General features: G+C 36.6%; 1 protein-coding gene across 2 annotated transcripts in view; it reads left to right on the top strand.

Moving 5' to 3' along the window:
* Positions 1–7156: 7156 nt before the first annotated feature.
* The window catches only part of srsf6b (serine and arginine rich splicing factor 6b), a 33150-nt gene continuing 21134 nt past the window's right edge, over positions 7157–19172 (top strand). For both annotated transcript variants that reach the window (XM_065273053.1, XM_065273052.1), the window contains exon 1: positions 7157–7368. In XM_065273053.1, coding sequence (XP_065129125.1) covers positions 7262–7368 — 107 coding nt within the window. In that variant the 5' untranslated portion in view covers positions 7157–7261. The remainder of the gene's footprint in view (positions 7369–19172) is intronic.

Raw genomic sequence — 19172 nt, 5'->3', positions numbered from 1 at the left:
GTGCAAGGCACCTTCCATTGCTCCCGGGGGCTGGGCGCCCACTGCTTCCGGGTGTGTGTTCATAACTGACAGTGCGTGTGTTGATTACTTACTGGATGCATTCCATATTTTAAACCATGTCACTTTTGTTTTCCTTTTTAAAAAACTTTATTAGGGTATGAGCCGCGAATGCCCACCCCGTGACGCCTGCCCTTTTATATTGGCTCATTTACTAACCATAATATTTGAGATATCCACAGTGTATCCATTCCCAGCTCTTCTACCAGCTAACAGATCACACCTACAGTGGTGTTAAAAACATGGTACTAATAAAAGTGAATAAATTGCAAAAAAATTATAAAGTGAGATTATTTCTTTATTTTAAATGTATTGAAAACATTACACATTCAATTCCAAAACAAAGCATTAACAACTTAGAGGTGGTTTCCCGGACAGGGCTTATCCTAGTCCCAGACTGAAATGCATGTTTGAGCTGCCTTAATTTAAAACAGTAGCCTATTCACAGTTCCTGTCAATTTTTAGGTTTGTGTCAGAAACTGCATTTGTAATGTCACCCCACAAGTTTTTAATGATGCAGAGAGATCAGAGGATTGAGTTGGCCACTTTATAATCTTAATCCTTTTTGTCTGGAACCAGATTTTGCCCTTTTGCTTTTGTGTTTGTTGTCTTGTTGACACCCATTTAGGGGCATTCCTCTTCGGCAAAGGGCAACATAATCTCTTCAAGTATTCTACTGTAGTCAAACTGATCCATATTCCCTTGTATTTGATAAATAGTCCCAACACGGCAGTATGAAAAACATCCCAATCCCATGACTTTTACACCGCCATGCTACACTGTACTGTGGCTTGAATTCAGTACCTGGGGGTTGCCTGAGGTCCTGTAAAGACCCCAAAAAGAAAGATTTTAATCTTATCAGGCCACAAAATGTTACACTATTTTTCTTTGGGCCAGCTGATGTATTGATGTAATTCTATAGATGTCTTTTTTCAACAGTGGTGCTTTACTGGGGCTTCTTGCATCAGTGACTGTCACAAGATCATCATCTTTTATCTTTCTAAAGGTTTTCAAATTTTTAATCAAATTGCTCTGTTCCTCTGAGCAATGTTTGAAAAGACCCATTTTATTTAGAAATTCAGCAGCATATTATATATTTTATAACAATGGGCAAAACATTTGCCTTCTCTCTTTCTTAATAAAGGACAGAAAGAAGCTGTTTTCACAGGTTGAACTCATTTTAAACTTCAGTATGCTATTATTTTGATCACGCCACTTTCAATAAATGAATCACTCAGAGCAAGTAATGTGGATATCATTGCCAATGGCTCTATTTTTTTGCTATAAATAATTTCCAGAAATATTACTACTACTACTAATAACAATAGTGGTTTATCAGGTTACTGATGTTGCACTGCTGTTTTTTTAACACCACTGTTTATGATCATGCAGCATAAAATTATAAAATGTTTGCAATTTATTCACCTTTATTAGTACACTACCATATTTTTAACACCACTGTAGGTGTGATCCGTTAGCTGGTAGAAGAGCTGGGAATGGATACACTGTGGATATCTCAAATATTAATATGGCTAGTAAATGAGCCAATATAACAGGGCAGGCGTCACGGGGTGGGCATTCGCGGCTAATAAAGTTTTTTAAAAAGGAAAACAAAAGTGAAAGTGACATGGTTTTCAAGTAAGGAATGCATCCAGTAAGTAGTCAACACACGCACTGCTAGTCATGACACCCGGAGCAGTGGGCACCCAGCGCCCGGGAAGCAATGGGTAAAGTGCCTTGCTCAATGGCACGTCACAAGCGGCCGCCCGTGAGACTCGAAACGGCAACTTTCAGGTGACAAACCTGACTCGCTACCTCGTAATATATCGGGGTAACATGATTAAAATTTTCGAGCCATTATGCAGGCTGAACTGCGGCAGATACAGGTTTATCCATCACGTCTCGAGTGCATGCACTTACTGCCAGGTCGTTACATCGCCATCTACTGATAAAAACCAAAACGGCAACCGATGTCCGATAGATAAATGTTTACAGGCATTATAGTTATTCAAAATATATTTAATAAATGTGTAATATACATAGAGGAGATAAATATGGTGAGATTTAACGCGATAGCGCTGTGGGTCCGTGACCGGCTGTAGACTGCACTCCACCCCCGGCGATAATGGTACGTTCCAGCCGCAAGCGCAAACACAGAAATGGAAAATTAGAACAAGTCGTCATTTATCTGTTTGTTCCAAAACCTGAAATTCTAAAGCAACAACCTAAACACTTAGAATTGAAAATTAAACCGAGAGACAATTGTCCGTTTGTAAAGTACTCATGAAAATTGAAAAATGAAACTTTGAAACCAATTTTTCATTTGATTCATTTTGATGGTGCAAATTGAAAAAAGAACTGAAAAGCGTTACACGGACCTTACCCCATTGGCAGATTTTATTGCTTGTTTTATGCACAAAATCACTTAGATTTGATATTTGTGGGAAAATACATCTTGATTTAAGAATTTTTAGATACTTTTTCAAAAAAAATTCTAGAAAATCTGACTTTCTTACTTATTTTTACTAGAAACAAGACAAAAATACTATCTAAAAATTCTTAAATTAAGATGCTTTTTCTTGATGAGCAAAATGACCTAAGAAAATAAGTCTAGTTTTTAGACCAAAAATATCAAATATACGTGATTTTGCATAAAACAAGCAAAACATCTGCCAATGGTGTAAGCAAAAAAATCTTGAACACTTTTCTTAAACACTAAATTCAAGACAAATTCAAGAAAAAAATGCTTACCCCCATTGGCAGATTTTATTGCTTGTTTTATGCACAAAATCACTTAAATTTGATATTTGTGGGAAAATACATCTTGATTTAAGAATTTTTAGATACTTTTTCAAAAAAAAATTCTAGAAAATCTGACTTTCTTACTTAGTATTTTTGTCTTTTTTCAGTAGAAATATAAAAAAATTCTTACATCAAAATGTATTTTCTTGATGAGCAAAATGACGTTAGATACTAAGTCTAGTTTTCAGACAAAAACTATAAAATGTATGTGAATTTGTTCTTAAAATAAGCAAAAATATCTGCAAATGAGGTGAGAAAATTTTGCTTTAATTAAGTGTTTAAGAAAAAAGAAATCTTATTTTTAGATTTTTTTTCTCACCCCATTGGCAGATATTTTTGCTTGTTTTAATCACGAATTCACTAAAATTGTATATTTTTGTCTAAAAACTAGACTTATTTTCTTAGGACATTTTGCTCATCAAGAAAAAGCATCTTAATTAATTTTTTTTATATTTCGACTGAAAACCAGACAAAAATACTAAGTAAGACAGTCATTTTTGCAGTGTACTGCCTGGCTCACACCACAGGATAATCGGGCCGAATTTACCCCGATTTTCCCCTCCCGAGAATCCGAGGGAAAATCGGGCAATGGACCTTGATCGGCTCCGAAGTTCGGCCCAGATTATCCTGTAATGTGAGACGTTTAAAAGTCTAAATTTACACCTTGCGATATGCTCTCAAGCAAATCGGGGCCGCCCCGATCTTATCAAACATGTTTGATATTTAGGATTTTAAATCCGCATAATTACGTCAGTACTTTCACAATAATCAATGAGAGACGGAGATGATTGACAGCTTTCGGGACCGCGAAACAAGCTGCAGTACGGGTAGACAGCGCAGCCGGAGAAATAGTTTGTGGAAGTTAATGTTTCATTCTACTTTCATTCCGCCACAACTGCAGCTCGTTGGGGCAGACAGGCGATTTAAAATATCGAAATGAATTCCTCGCTTGATTCACGTTGTTCACTCTTTTATAAACATTATCTAAAATATCTTAAAAACAACAGGCCTGGGCCCGCCCAGATTGACAGCTGGCCCGCCCAATCAGAAATGTAAAAAAATACTACTGTGTATAGTTAGACATGTATACTACTTTATGTGTTGTATTTTATCTATTGCATGTTATGTTAAAAACAGTAAAATTCTAAATAAGCCTGATAACTATTTAAAAACTATTAAAGCAGTTGAATGTTGCGTTATAATGAGAAAAATATTCCCCACGCCATGATCACTTTGAGAACTTTTTTTGCAAGCAAGTGGAAAACGTATTTTGAATAACAACACGTTATAAATATGTGCTGCGCGCTTTCCTCTCAATAACATAAACACACAACAAATATGACAGCGGGGTAAAAAATAGAAAGAAAACATCTGATCACAGTGATGTTGTTTGATGTAGCGATATAGCAGCACTATAAGTCACGCCACGGAGACTGGGTAGCTTATTGCTACACTTTATACAATATAGCCTATTGCTTTTAAGTAACAAATAGCCTATCATAACAACCTATAAATTGAGACATTAATTAATTGAGACAAAATGCATTAAAAGCAGAAAGACGTGTAGGCTGCGGAAATAGTGGGTTCACTTCAATCCACACCACAGACGTTCTTGGTTTGCTTCTTATTTATTAAATCGAGGCAATTGTTTGATCAAACATTGATTAATATTAAGATACAATTTATACAAAACGAAATTCACTTTAAAGAAAGTCTTTCTTCAAAACAAACCTCGCAAAATCGCTTGCCCGACGTCCATTACGGGCTATGGCGAATTCCTGTCGGGCTACAAAAATGTATCTGCGCCTTGGCCGTCGGGCGGAGGAAAAATATTGTAATGTGTTTGCATGTAATGTGTCAGATTTAGTTAGGTAATTATGTTGTATGTAATTCGGCGTCATCTTGTTAGCCATTACTATCCTCACTAACAAGTGAAACTGTCAGGAAATGAAGTGAAAGCATTAAATCCATTATTCCTTTCGTTCACGTCTGATATGCGCGCTCCTCGGCTCCGCTCTTCACGAGTAGGCTTGCTCTTGTGCTCATCAAAAAGTATATTAAATGTTTCTTTATTTGTCATTTCGTTTAACCTCAGAGTCTAACATTATTCTAGCAATTCCCTTTTCTTTTTTTATTTAGTAAGTTAACTTAAATATGTGAGAACGAAAATATATTTTTAGTGATTTGCATGAAGAGAATATGATGTTAGAAGCTTCATTTTAAGCATTTAGTAGCCGTATTTATTTAAACACTTTAATAGGCTATTTAAAAAAGTATAAGTTTTTTTTTGGTTCATTTATATTTCCTGTCTGTCACTGTGTGCAGGTTCTTTTTTGTAGGCTATGACCAAAAAGGCTTAATAAACGTCACGTTGCATTACAATTTAAAGTATCAATAATGTCAAAAATGTGACGTGCAGTTCAGGTGTGTGTGTATGCTGTTTAAATTAGTGTTCTGAAGTTTTGACGAATTTTATAGACTTGTTATAGTTTTTTATTCAAAAGTGACACCCATAGATTCAGGCCCACCCGGACTTAATCCATGCCCACCCATATGTCACGTTCTGCATCCGCCACTGTGTGTATAGAGGAAATTTAATAAAATAAATAGGCATACACGAAATATGTTGCACTTAAATAATTAGCATATTAACAAAACGAATTTAAATTGATATGACGATTTTCAGTTCTTTTTTGTGACGTGCTCCACAAACGCACAGAAACTGATTGCTGAAACACCGCACACTTGTGAATCTGATGCGCCTCATATCCAGACTTGCAACGTTTCACATTAAATTACATATTTGTCCAGAACCATTGGTAATGTAAATACTGAATTTAACACTAGACACTACACTGCAAGATAGAATAGATTAGAATAAAATAGAAACTTTACTGTCATAATAAAACTATAATGAAATTTGTTTAGAAGCTCTCAAAGACCAGTAGCCTCAGAAGAATAAACAAGAAAAATAGAATTTACATAGTATATAGCTAAAAATAATATCACTGCAGAGCAGTATATATACAGTGGAATTAAATAATGCAAACAACAGTGCAAAATAGAGTTTAACCAAGCATAAGTCATTTAGCAGCAATGCTTATAAACCTACAATAATATTCCTGTTAGGAAGAAACAGGAAAACAGAGCATTGATAGAAATAGTATACATCACTTAATAGTAACTCCTAAATGTGCAAAAAAAAAAAAAATTGATATATAGGCTAGCCAATTATATTTAAAATATGTTTTTAAATAGATGTTTAAATTTAAATAAATCTTGCATAAGGATTAGACCTGAGTTGGTGCTAGATTGTGCATACATCTACAGTATGCATTCAAACACTGCCTGCATAACATAACACATCCTTAAAACATATCATGATCGTTGCCTCATAAACAAGAGCTGAGGAGGAGAAATCGCCTAGGTTTCAAAATGAAAGCTGCTACTTTGTAAATATTTAAAAAGAAATCATAATAAATGTATCATAATCTTCATTCCTTTATATACTCTTCTCCTGAGGTGACGTGAAGTGCTTGCTCTGGCAAGATAATCCTAATAATATCCTTTAGTGTGTGATGCACTAGGATTTTAAATTCCTGTAGTGTGAGCATGTTTAAGATTTGAGAGAAGATTATCTGACAAGATTCTCCTTATGTGTGTGCTGCAACCAGATTTCATAATCTGCCAGGATTTAAAAAATCCTGTAGTGTGAGCCAGGCATAAGTCAGAACGTTCAGAACATTTTAACCAAATGCTTTCAAAAAGTGGTGGGGACAAAATCAGCCATTTCAAAAAGTGGTGGGGACATGTCCCCAGTGTAAATGACACCTATGGCCTTATGTGTTCTGGATTGTGCATGTGGAGGTGTTAATTTATTGTATAATACTATGTAAAGCGACCTTGAGCCATGCAAAGGCGCTATAAACCTCTTCTTCTTCATCACAAAATAAATCTTTAGAAATATATTTTTTAGAAACTACAAAATCTTACCAAACTAACAAGCCCCTACGGCGTCAGCTCAAGTTTACAAATTTCTAACAAATTCTGGCTAATATTTTTTTACATTCTAATTATTTTTGCACGTTATTTGCCGTTTGCTTTTTACTTACTGTATGTTTGATATGAGATATCTTTGCAGAAATGCAAATGTATATGCAAAACCCTTTTAAAAAGCAGTGTCTGCATCCGAAACCGCCTACTTCCATACTATATCGTAAAAGCACTACTTCGCCTACTATATACTATGGAAGTATGCGGTTTCAGACGCACCATATTTTGCACGGCGGAAGTGACGTCAGCGCTACTGCTGTTATAATCGCGCGGTGGCCATTCCGAGGAGACTGATAGCGTTTAAAGCTACAAGAGTCCGTAGGCTTTATAACTACCCACTGAACTAATCATGCCGCGCGTGTACGTGGGCAGACTGAGCTATCATGTGAGGGAGAAGGACATTCAGAGGTTTTTCAGCGGCTACGGGAAGCTTTTAGAGATCGATCTGAAGAACGGGTGAGTTTGTAAGATAGCGTGCAGTGCCCCGGCGGGCTCGATACCAACCAAGGACGCTAATTGCGCTGTACGTTTGAATGTGACATGAATGTTAATTTGTTGTAGGTGGATAAATATGATGTTGTAATAATAAAAGAACTGTGCTAATCTCTAAACTGGAATATGTTAAAGGTGCAACATGTCGTACACAAGTCTTTGCCGCGTGCTCAAAATGGCGGAGGGTTTTTGTGTTCAGCGTGTTACACGACAAATTGATTTAATAAACGTTTTTAGCTACTTTGCGGTTTTATATATACAAATAAATAATTATTAGTGGTGATTAATCAGGTATGCGTTTAGGGGGGTTTGTATGGTGCGTAGCTGTATAATAGTTTATCTGAATTTGCAGATGTACTGAGACACATCACATGTTACGAGTGTATTAAATTAATTATATGCGTGATAAACTGATTTCTGATAAGAACTTAACACAAGTTTGTTGGGGCACAACAATGCATCTCGCACGGTGTCAGGCCAGTTGCTTTAGTAGTAACCAAGCCAAGCGTGCCACATGTTCTGAAAAGTGAAGACAAAACATTTCATTTGCCCCCTGGTGGCAAACTTAAAAAATTTAATTACACCTCAAAGTTGCCTTAGAATCTTAAACTGTTCTGGTGATGACATCATGAGACACGATTGAGTTTTTATCATGTAAATCTTGTGCATGTAAAAGACCCTGGAAAACAAGCAAATCTCAACATAACACCAACTGTGACGTGATGTACACACCCCAACGTTAAATTATTAACCAAGTTGCTACAATGCTTAAACTTGTGACTGAATTCGCACTATATCCTAGTTAATGCTAGAGTTTAGGCGTTTTGCAGGACCATAGTGAAAAAAATAAACTTGCCGCGCTTGCCACTCCATTTTCAATCTCCAAATGATTGATTGTTCCTCAAATTCTCTATCTTCATCTGATACAGGCTCAAACACAAGGTCTGTTTACACTAGGGATGCCACAATTCTCAATACATTATTGAACCGTTCGGTTCGACCCCCACGGTCCAATACGCGCAGGTGAATTGCCGTTTTTCGGTTTATCCATCCAAATCTATCAGTTTTATATTCCCTGCACTTTTGTTAATGTGCGCATGCGCGTGATCTGCACGCTTATAAACGCCACAGCGAGTTGATATCCAGTCACTGTGCGCTAGCTGCGTGCAATGCTGGTGTCAGATTTCATTCGCGTACACACACACCCAACAGAAGTACAACAACAAAAAGAAGCAGCACGACTGTCTTTTAAATCTGAGGTGTTGATTAATTATTTGCGCGTGTAGATTACATACAACATCAATGTAAAGATGCAAATTCGCGTCGGGCAATGCGAATGACACAAATTGGGCTTGTTAGGCTATGTTTACATTAATGCGTTTATCCTTTAAAACGCGTTACTTTTGCTACGTTTACGCCTTTCATCTACACTACATCACCGTTTTCGACCCTCATAAACGGATTCGTTCGCAAACGCTGAAGACCCTGTTTTAGTTTGAGAACTCAGACGTTGCTCTGAGTGTAAATGAACATAGACGGAGTCTTATGTAAACGAACAGCTGATGTTAACGTGACAGCGCATCATTTTCAACGTAAAAATTATTTTATTCATGTAAATGTTGGTTTGTTACGGAGGTTTTGCCAAAAATAGTAGACATCTACCAACCAGCTATTATAAACGCTATATCGGATAGTTTTAACATGTATCCTTATAGATAATGTCTGTTTTATATGAATGTTTGAGTATTGTTGGGTTTAATGTGTTTATGTTTTGTTTAAATGTAGTTAGCTTATGAAAGATAGACTGTAATTTTAAATGCCATTTAGGCGTTGCAAAGGCCAATATGAAGGGAGAATTGTAATGGGTCAGACATTATTTTCCAGTTTAATGTAAGTTTTGTTTGCTACTTTAAAATGAATTTCGTTTCAGATAATTTGTCTCTTAATTTTAATCGATGTTTTGTTGATAAGTTTTGTGAATATAAATTAATAAAAACAATAAACTCAACGTCATTAATATAATGCTCGTTTAGGCGCTTGGCTTTTAGCTATTTGTGTGTTGCTAGCGGAGGACGTGCACGGACCTCGCACACTTTTAAAAATTAATGCAATAAGCATTTCTGGTAGGCTAAATTAATACTTCACCTCTTACTATGTTTGATTGAAGTTTGAATTTGCTGATTTATTTTTGCTTCAAGTTCGCTACTGTTCAGTACTGTTCACTTGAATGCTTTCTTTTTAAATCATAAAGACCTTTCTGTTTAGTTATAAAATAAAAATTAACCTATTAATCATATTAATATGTTGTAGGGGGGAGCTAGAACAGTATAAGTGTTTATGTTCTGTTTAAATTTAGTAAGCTTACGAAAGATAGACTGTAATTTTAAATGCCATATAGGCGTTTTAAAGGCTAATATGAAGGGAGAATTGTAATAGGTCAGAAATTATTTTCCAGTTTAATGTAAGTTTTGTTTGCTACTTTAAAATGAATTTCGTTTCAGATAATTTGTCTCTTAATTTGAATCGATGTTTTGTTGATAAGTTTTGTGAATATAAATTAATAAAAACAATAAACTCATCGTCATTAATATGTAATGCTCTTTTTGGCGTTGCGCTTTTAGCTATTTGTGTGTTGCTAGCGGAGGACGTGCACGGACCTCGCACACTTTTAAAAATTAATGCAATAAGCATTTCTGGTAGGCTAAATTAATACTTCACCTCTTACTATGTTTGATTGAAGTTTGCATTTGCTAAAATTTATTTTTTGCTTCAAGTTCGCTACTGTTTAGTACTGTTCACTTGAATGCTTTCTTTTTAAATCATAAAGACCTTTCTGTTTAGTTATAAAATAAAATTTAACCTATTAATCATATTAATATGTTGTAGGGGGTAGATAGAACAGTATAAGACTTTCCCAAACACATTTTTATAGGTTCAAAAATAGTGTCTGTTATAGTTGCCAGCAAAGGACCCATGTATGACTTTTTGTCAATATCGCACACCCCTAGGCTGCGTAAACGTGCAGGTAAGCTATTATTAGAGTAATAAGTTATTTTACACTTTTATGCGCATGCCCAGTTACATGATTGGTCATGTTTCATGCGTTTATGGTGGTGTTTAGTGTGGATGAAGATTCTTTTTAAAATGCCAGTATAAACGAGGATCGTTTTCATTTTAAATTGCCGTTTTAAAACGCAAATGCTCTAATGTAAACATGGCCTTATTGATGCAAACGCGCGTTATTTGCCTCAAACAGGTCTTCCGCGCAAGTTGAAAAAGTTCAACTCAAGAAGAGAATGCGTCTGATGCTAAAATAAATCCCACCAGTAATCTTGATTGAGGAACGCATTTTTGGTTTCTACACAGACAGCATGATGTTGGATTTAACAGCAGTGCAGTAAGATATAGCCTTCATTTACAATGTAAAGTTTAATTTACTAAGTACAGGTATACAAAATGGCCAATTTATGTAATGTAATGAATTCACATGTTCCCCAGTTTGAATAGGATATTATTTTTATATGTCTTTATTTAATTATATCTTATGTTATTGTATCAATACACTAGAAATATGTAAGATGGTTTTTGCATTTACATAAAATAAAGAGAACTGTAATTAAAACCAGTATTTTTTTCTTCTTAACATCTCAATGTTCCTGTTACCTAAGCATAGAATAATTAAAAACACTTTAATAGGCCAAGGCATCAGAACCGAGACCGAACCGTAAACCGTGAACAAGAACCGAAATATGTATTGAACCGTGAACTAAGTGTATTGTTGCATCACTAGTTTACACACACAGAGCTACTCAAATGAGCTGCTTATTCATGACCCTTAGAGGTCAACCGATATGTTTTGCAGGGGCGGTGTTGATACCGGGGATGTCAATTTATGCAATTTTCCATATACGATCATCGTTTAAATTGACCATCAATCTATTGAATCATCGTTATAATAGTGAAATAAGCCTTTACTGCGATGGCATATAGCCAATGACATGAAAGTGTGCGTTAAACCGCCAGATTTTTTTGTGCCTAATAACATGCTAGTGGGACTGTAAAATGAGTCAATGTGGGTGGTGCTTTGATAAAATCATCAATTAAGACTTCTCGTAATGAAATAATGACTAAAAGCTGTGCTTCTCAGAGGTCCTCTGTGTTTTTAAATCCCATCCGAAACGGCTATGTCTGTGTTTTTTCTCTGATGACCTCCATAAAAATTCCAAAGCAATTTAACTACTGTTTTTCACCGGATTTAGAGGTCGTCTGAGAAATGTAATCCAGTACGGTTGTAAATGTCTGTGTTTGCCCGCAATATCTTTTGAAAACGCGGTTCTTTTCCTGTTTTGGCCAATGGGATCTGCGCGTTTATTGTACTTCCCGAGTACCTTTCATTCAGATATGGATGTTTTTTAAATAATTAAATCAAGAAGAGCTGAATAGCATACACCGTTAAGACTGGCCACTGTAAAATCAGTATAAGGTAAGAAACTCAACCTTATTTTCAACTCCGGAATGGTATTGTTAATTAAAAGATAATAAATTGTTATTAATCATGATTTCTTAGTTTCTTTGGTTTTATTATAAGCAGCCAGTTATATAAAACACGTAGGCTACTTTAGTAGGATTTGTAAAAGTTATTTTGATTTGTTAAAATAAAATTAATAAATTACATGTTCTGTAATAATTTAACATTTTAAAGCAAAATATCAAATATTACAAACATGCATATCCAGAGCAAGTGATATTCTGCAATGCCCAAATGCATGAAACAGACACTTCCATCTCTGGAATAGCCTGAGAATTTTAATCCCGTCCACATTGGTTACATAAAATCACAGACGTCGTGGGGGACATGTTAAAACTGGAAAACTAATCCCATCCGAATAGTGCTATAGATGCAGTTTATAATCTTGAGTAATCTAGGATTCATTTTATATCATAATAACAATATGTATCACGGTAGAGGGTTTTGGCTTATACTAGAGGTCGACCGATTTATCGGCCGGCCGATTTTTGGCATTTTTTAAAAAATCGGCTTTGGCCGATTTTGCTGCAAAATTAGGCCGATTAATAAGCAGGTGCATCTGCGGGCACCTAAGCGTTGTTGTAGAACTCATGACGCTGCCTCTTGCTGCAAGCAGATCGCTTCCGTCCCGTGTGTGTGCAGCCATACCTTGTTCACAAACAGCTTTAGTAAACGATAGTGGGATCGCGCGAATTAAGCAGTCCGTTCAACAGCGCGACGGGCTTATGTCTCGAGGTGCACTGTCCGTGCAAAGATTAGGCTCATTTCATGTGATTAATGAGTGGTGATGATCTTTGTTTGCGTGACAGAGAGAGCAGAGCTGTGCGCACACTTCCTGTCTTTAAACTGTCTCCCTGCTTTTATTACTCAAAACAAAACTGACTCGATGGCGAAAGGTCGGAAGACCAAATCATATCCACTAGGGCTGGGCGATATGGGGTGAAAATTATATCTCGATATATTTTGCTATAACTCGATTGTCGATATATATCTCGATAGGCTTTGCGTGAAAAATACACTCCCCAAAAAACTACTGCAAAACAAATCCACAAGGTCTTTTATTTTTTGAAGTGCAAAGAGGTAGTTCACATAGAAACAAAGTGCTTCTGCAACATTTAAATGGATAGTTTACCCCAAAATGAAAATTCAGGCATCATTTACTCACCCTCATGTTGTTACAAACCTGTATAAATTTCTTTGTTCTTATGAACACAAAGGAAGATATTTTGTAACCAAACCATTCGTGTACCCCATTTACTTCTATAGCATTCGTTTTTTTTACTATGGAAGTGAATGGGGTCCACAAACGGTTTGGTTACAAACATTCCTCTGTGTTCATCAGAACAAAGAAATGTAAGCGGGTTTTTAACAACATAAGGGTGAGTAAATAATGACAGAATTTTCATTTTTGGGTGAACTATCCCTTTAAAAAAATATATACAAAAATTATACTTTAACTATAAAATAAAAAAATACATATTGTCTTCTTTTTATTCAAAAATAAAACAACTCAACTTAAGATATTAAGTTTTTTCTGAAAACCCTCAGGAGATAAGGGTATTTATCCTGGAATAACATAGGTTTTAGGCGTTTTAGGAGTAAATGGGTTAAATATGAGAGAAACACTGTTGTTGTTACACAGAAAACTACAGAACACGTGCGCTTGCACACTGCATCATAGGGAGAGAGAAAGCTCTCACATCAAAAAAAGTGTGTGTGTCTGTGTAAAGCACTACTGCTAACCTTAGTTTAGTCGTGATAAACAAAATAAGTCGTCTTCTCTGTCAGTAACATCCGTGACTGACGACATTTACGCGAAGAAGAAAGTTTACGGAAAAACGGACATTAAAGCACTGCCACCTTTTCACTGTAACGAGAGAGAGACGCGCGAAGCGTTTCACACAACTCGAGAGAGAGAGAGAGAGAGAGAGAGAGAGAGAGAGAGAGAGAGAGAGAGAGAGAGAGAGGGGGGGGGGGAGTGTTGAGCGCTCGCAACAATGAATGCCGTTTTAAACCGTAAAATATACATGTAAATGGGAATCATGGAAGATCTAGTCGTGGTGGGCGCCGCCATGTTAAATGAGACACACGCGAGGGGAGGGGGTACAAAAGCAAGGAGGCGGGGGCAAGCACAGCACACAGAGAAGGCAAAGTGGCGAAATCAGAATTTAATATAAACATTATTTCGATATATACACAAGGCCAAAATCCATTTCGAGTTAAAAAAATATATCGATATAGTTTGAAAATCGAGATATCGTCCACCCCTAATATCCACTGAGGAAATGTTTTTCGTGTTACAGTAACCCTTTGTTTACAGTTTTGCGCTGCTCAGCCTGGATTACAACACAGCGCGTCCGATTCGCGAACTGACTCCTTTGTACGGATTTGTTTGAATGAACGGTTGAAACAACAGATCTGACCTAACACTAAACTCACAAGACGTCACTGTCAGCACAATCAGTCACTTATAGCACCTCAGAAATGAGAATGTAAATGTGTTTAGAAAGATTTGCCCTAAATAACAGTCTCAACTAAAAAACATAGACATTTACTACACTGTAAACCGGGATAAATTCTACTAACTTAAAAAAATTGAGGCAACTGATTTCCGCTACTTTTCTTAGTTTGCCAACTTAAAAGTTTTGAGTACTGACAACTTTAATTCAAATCAAACCAGTGTTTCCCATACATAGGCTCTACTTGGGCGCTGCGCCCAGGTAAATTGCGACGCGCCCAGGTAAAAAAAAAATCACTTTACGAATTTCCGTATTTTCTGAACTCGACTGGATGACCCGTGTTTTGTTGAGAGAGAGAAAGAGAGAGAGGTGTTGAGAGAGAGAGAAAGCGAGAGAGAAAGAGAGAGAGAGAGAGAGAGGTGGGGGTCGGGTGACCGTGAAGATGATGTACGCGTCATAAACTCATCATACATCCAGCGCGGCAAACTGGATCAACTGCAGCACATACGGAGCAGCCAGGGAACTACACTGTGACCAAAATGGTCGCATATGCTTATAGCATCCAAGTTGGCTTCATTTTGCGTGCAAGCACGTTGTGTCTCTCCCGTTGAGTGTCCGTTCACGTGCTCTCTGTTTCTCAATGAATTGGGCGCGACGCGAAGCAACCTCAGTGTCACATTGTATCCTTTCATGTTTCTGAACTTGAGCAGAGTTTTACCATTAGAGGTCTTTCTTCACTGAGTACGCGGGACCCGTACGGTTCCGGGTTTATATTTTAAATGGTCAGTGGGGTCCGGGTCGGTCCTAGTTCATTACTTCGGGTCCCAAGTCTGATTAATATTGTGTGTAAAACCCGAGTCCATCGGAGAACGGCCGCGAGCGCTACCGCGCTAAAGCTCGAGTGCTGTTTCAGACCACGCGCCGCTTCATTTTCTTTATCCCATTTTTTTATAATCTCACTAGTAATAGACCATATCTTTACTAAAATCTAAACAGTTTGCACAGAGATTGTAGCAAAAAGCAGTGCTGAACGAGCAAAGCTCTAGCTCACTCAGGATATAAAAAACGCAAAGCTGTAATGTAAAGTCTGTCATCGGGACAGCAAGTAGACTTTTAAATGTGAAATAATGAGTGGATTAAGCTTTTTTTAATCGGCAAAAGAGAAATAGAAAGCAGAAGCAGTAAAAGTGTCTAATATAAATTATTACCATTATAACATCAGTCACATTTATAATCTATAGACCTGCACTGTCTATTAATAGGCTATACATAGTATTGTATATTGAGTTTGATAAAAGGGGTCATCAAATTACTTAATATATCAGTGCAAAAACATTAAGTGTTTTCGTGGTGCTTTGACAAACAGTGTCAGCTTTGTTTATGGCAAAGAAAGTTTGTGGTGGTTAGATTAATGATCTATAATGTGAAATTAATATTAATGTTTAATAAATCAAAGAATTGTGTTGTGTCACACATTATTAGTTCTTTGTCACATGTATAGTAGACCATTTTTTGTCGGTGGATAATGATTGCCCTTTTCACCAGCTACCACCACAAGTAAATTTCAGATCTATGGGAAACACTGCAAACAATTGTATTTATCTAAACTTAGATAAAGTCTTATATAAATTAAATGATGTAATTTATGTAACTTTAATTGTAGTAGTAGTTTTACTTAAATATTTTGTGGCAACTGATTGCCTTGTTTTTCTTAAGTTTCCTGTACTCGAATATCTACATTTTACAACTTAACAGAACACTGTAAAACCCGACTAGTTCAGAGTACTCAAAATATTCAAGTAAACTAACTACCATTTAATTTTGTTCACAAATCACAGCAGGGCTCGCAAATTTTTTTTTATCCCTGATAGCCCTTCGGGCAGGCACTCTTTCATTTTTGGTAGCCCTAAAAGAATTCAAGTAGCCCGAATAAAAAATACACCGTTTAATGTAGAATATTGATAAATCCTGGATTTCCATGTAAGCCAACTATTTCTGCCCATCCCCAGCTAACAATTTGGTACCCAAAACGTTCCCCTAACATTAGTTTTTGGTTTCTAGAATGTTATTTTCCAAGGATTTTGTTTAATAGCAAGGAATGTTTTCTTAAAGGGACACCATGAAACTTTTTGGCCACTAGGGGGTGCTAGACACGTATTTTTCACTTCTAGCGCCCCTAGAGCCCACAAGCGCCGCAGCACTGTCGCAAAGGAAAGGAACTGGCCAACCTTAAAACTAAACTAAAAACTAAACATTTAAAATGCTAAACGATCAGCATTTTGAGACAACAGGGAGAAACGCAGTCATGTTACAACTTTCTGATGAGGAACTCGTCGTGGCAGAAGCCATTTCTCAATCTGAAGGTTGCAGCCTCCGGATGTCGTATTTCTAAGCTGTATACGTCATCAAGACTCTTATTTCACAATATTAACAATTACAAAGTTGACTATTATACATAGTTAATCGTAAATTGTTGCAGTATGCTTATGACTTGCGAATGTAATGCTCAGTTTACCTTAATAACCCAGGCTTGATGACGTGTGCAGCCTGCATATTTGACCTCCGGAGGCTGCAGCCTTCCAATTCAGAAACGACCAGACGTATTTCCTTGCCTTTTTCCAAACAAATATTGTTGCATCCTCTCTCTCTCCCTCGCCACCAGGATTTTCCGCAATGGCGCTCGTTATTCCTCTTTTTTGTGTGAAAATCGCTCCAAATCCAAGTAAACCCATGCGTTTAGGTCTGCCGCTTTGTAATACGTCACGCGAGTGACAGCGGAACGCAGCAAATGAGGAAGAGAGAAGAGAGAAACGCTCGGATCTGATTGGTGAATGAGTAGGGTTTGGTTTTACACTGTGAGCAAGTTTGACTGCTGTAGCATCTTGGATTGTAATGTAAATACCATAGACACAGTAAAAGAAAGGTAAATACGTGAACACAGCATCTGAATACAGGGAACTATATGCAATATAATCGCCGTAATTTATAAAGAACATCGCATTTATGTATGAATCAACAGTTTATATAAAAAATTGCCTTAAAGGGGAATCGAACCCGGGTCGCCCGTGTCTTAGGTCCGTGACACTAAAGACTGTGCCACAGAGTCACATAATAGAAACTGCTCTCTACACTCCTTAAGTAGCCTCCAGCAAAATTCACGTTAAAAACAAATTGTGTGGAGGAAGTGACGTATGCCGTAAAGCAGTCGAATTTTGTAGTTTTTTTTGTGCTCTGGTTACTACCAGAAACCCTAAGTTTTAAAATACGAGTAAAAGTGATACAGACCCCGTCAGGCTATGGTAGACATGTCATTCAACCTATTTAAAGTCGATGTACTATCACAAGGGTCTTGAAAATTTATTATGAAGGTTGAAAAATTACATGGTGTCACTTTAAAGAAAATAAACATTCCCCTAATGTTATTTTTAGGTTATTTTAATGTTCCCCTAACGTTAGAATAATTGAATGTTATATTACTAAATGTTGTATTATATGAATGTATTATAACACAGGTTATTTTTAATTTAATTTAATATAATAAAATACCTCAACACATATTTAGATAACATGGTATTTTATCAAATATATAAACAACCAGTGACTTTAACACAATATGGAATACTTAAAACAGATATATATTAAAAAGGAATAAACATTTAATTCCCTTTAGGTTAACAGTAGGGGTATGCCGGTTTCAGAATTGGTGATGACGGTTATGACGTGAGTCAAATGTGACGGTTCATCACATAACCGTCTGTGGGGGGCGTTTTGCTCGTTTAAATGCTCGTGGATTGACGGGAAAGTGTCATTTTACCATAAAATCATGAATGTGATGCCAAGTGTGTTTTAAACAGTAATAACTTTGAACAATTTAACAGAAAGTAATGAAATATAAAAAAAAACACACTGTTGCCAGAAGACTGCGCTGTCACTCTCTGCCCAGCATAAATGAATCCTCTATCTATCATCTATTTTAATAATCTTCAGAGAAACAGATTTGTGCATTGGGCTTTTTATGTCTGTAATTGTGTCTATATCTGTCATTACATGGACCAGAACAGCACGAAAACAATGTGGATTAAAAGCGTATTGAAGAGGTTTTGCTCATAAATGCGCAGGTAAAAGAAAGTAATATGAACTTGAGATTGTTATTAAACGCAGCCGGTGTAAAAGCACAATGGCCACGCGCAGCAAACACTCTCCGCAGACGCGCTGCACAGTGCTCACCCGGCGTTTGAATAAACTAGACACTGATTAGCTACTTGCTCTACGTTTCTTTAAAATTAACAGCAAGACAACTAGCAGTGAATGTGCGTTCAAGAGAGTTAGTAGATTAGCATGGGAGGATTTGAACTTGAAAAGCGGAGTGTACTGACGCCTTTCCGCGGTTAAAACAACATTCCTTCTCATGGTCATTCATGTTTATTTGATGCTATAAATTAACTAGAAGGAAGAGATGATTGGAAAGTTGAGACTTTGTTTAATATGTTAAATCTCAAAAGTAACCGAAAAGTAACCTGGTCTGTCCTGTATGTCAGCGCGTTGTCAGTGTCTGCTCCGCTCTGTATTTTTCACTGCGTGAGAACGTGAGGGGGCGTGTAACACAGACTGTTAACAATTGTTTTAAATAGTATTTGAAAATTCTTTATGATAAAAAATGTTTTAAAAAATATTTTAATAACACGGTTTTGGCGGTTATAGAGTTCTAATGACGGTGTTCAACTATAACCGTCGGTCTCACGGTTATATAATGACCGTCACACCCCTAGTTAACAGATCTT

Source organism: Paramisgurnus dabryanus, chromosome 14, assembly GCF_030506205.2.
Source record: "Paramisgurnus dabryanus chromosome 14, PD_genome_1.1, whole genome shotgun sequence".
Lineage (NCBI taxonomy): Eukaryota > Metazoa > Chordata > Actinopteri > Cypriniformes > Cobitidae > Paramisgurnus > Paramisgurnus dabryanus.
The sequence above is the reverse complement of the archived record's forward strand: the minus strand, read 5'-3'. Positions and strand labels throughout refer to the sequence as shown.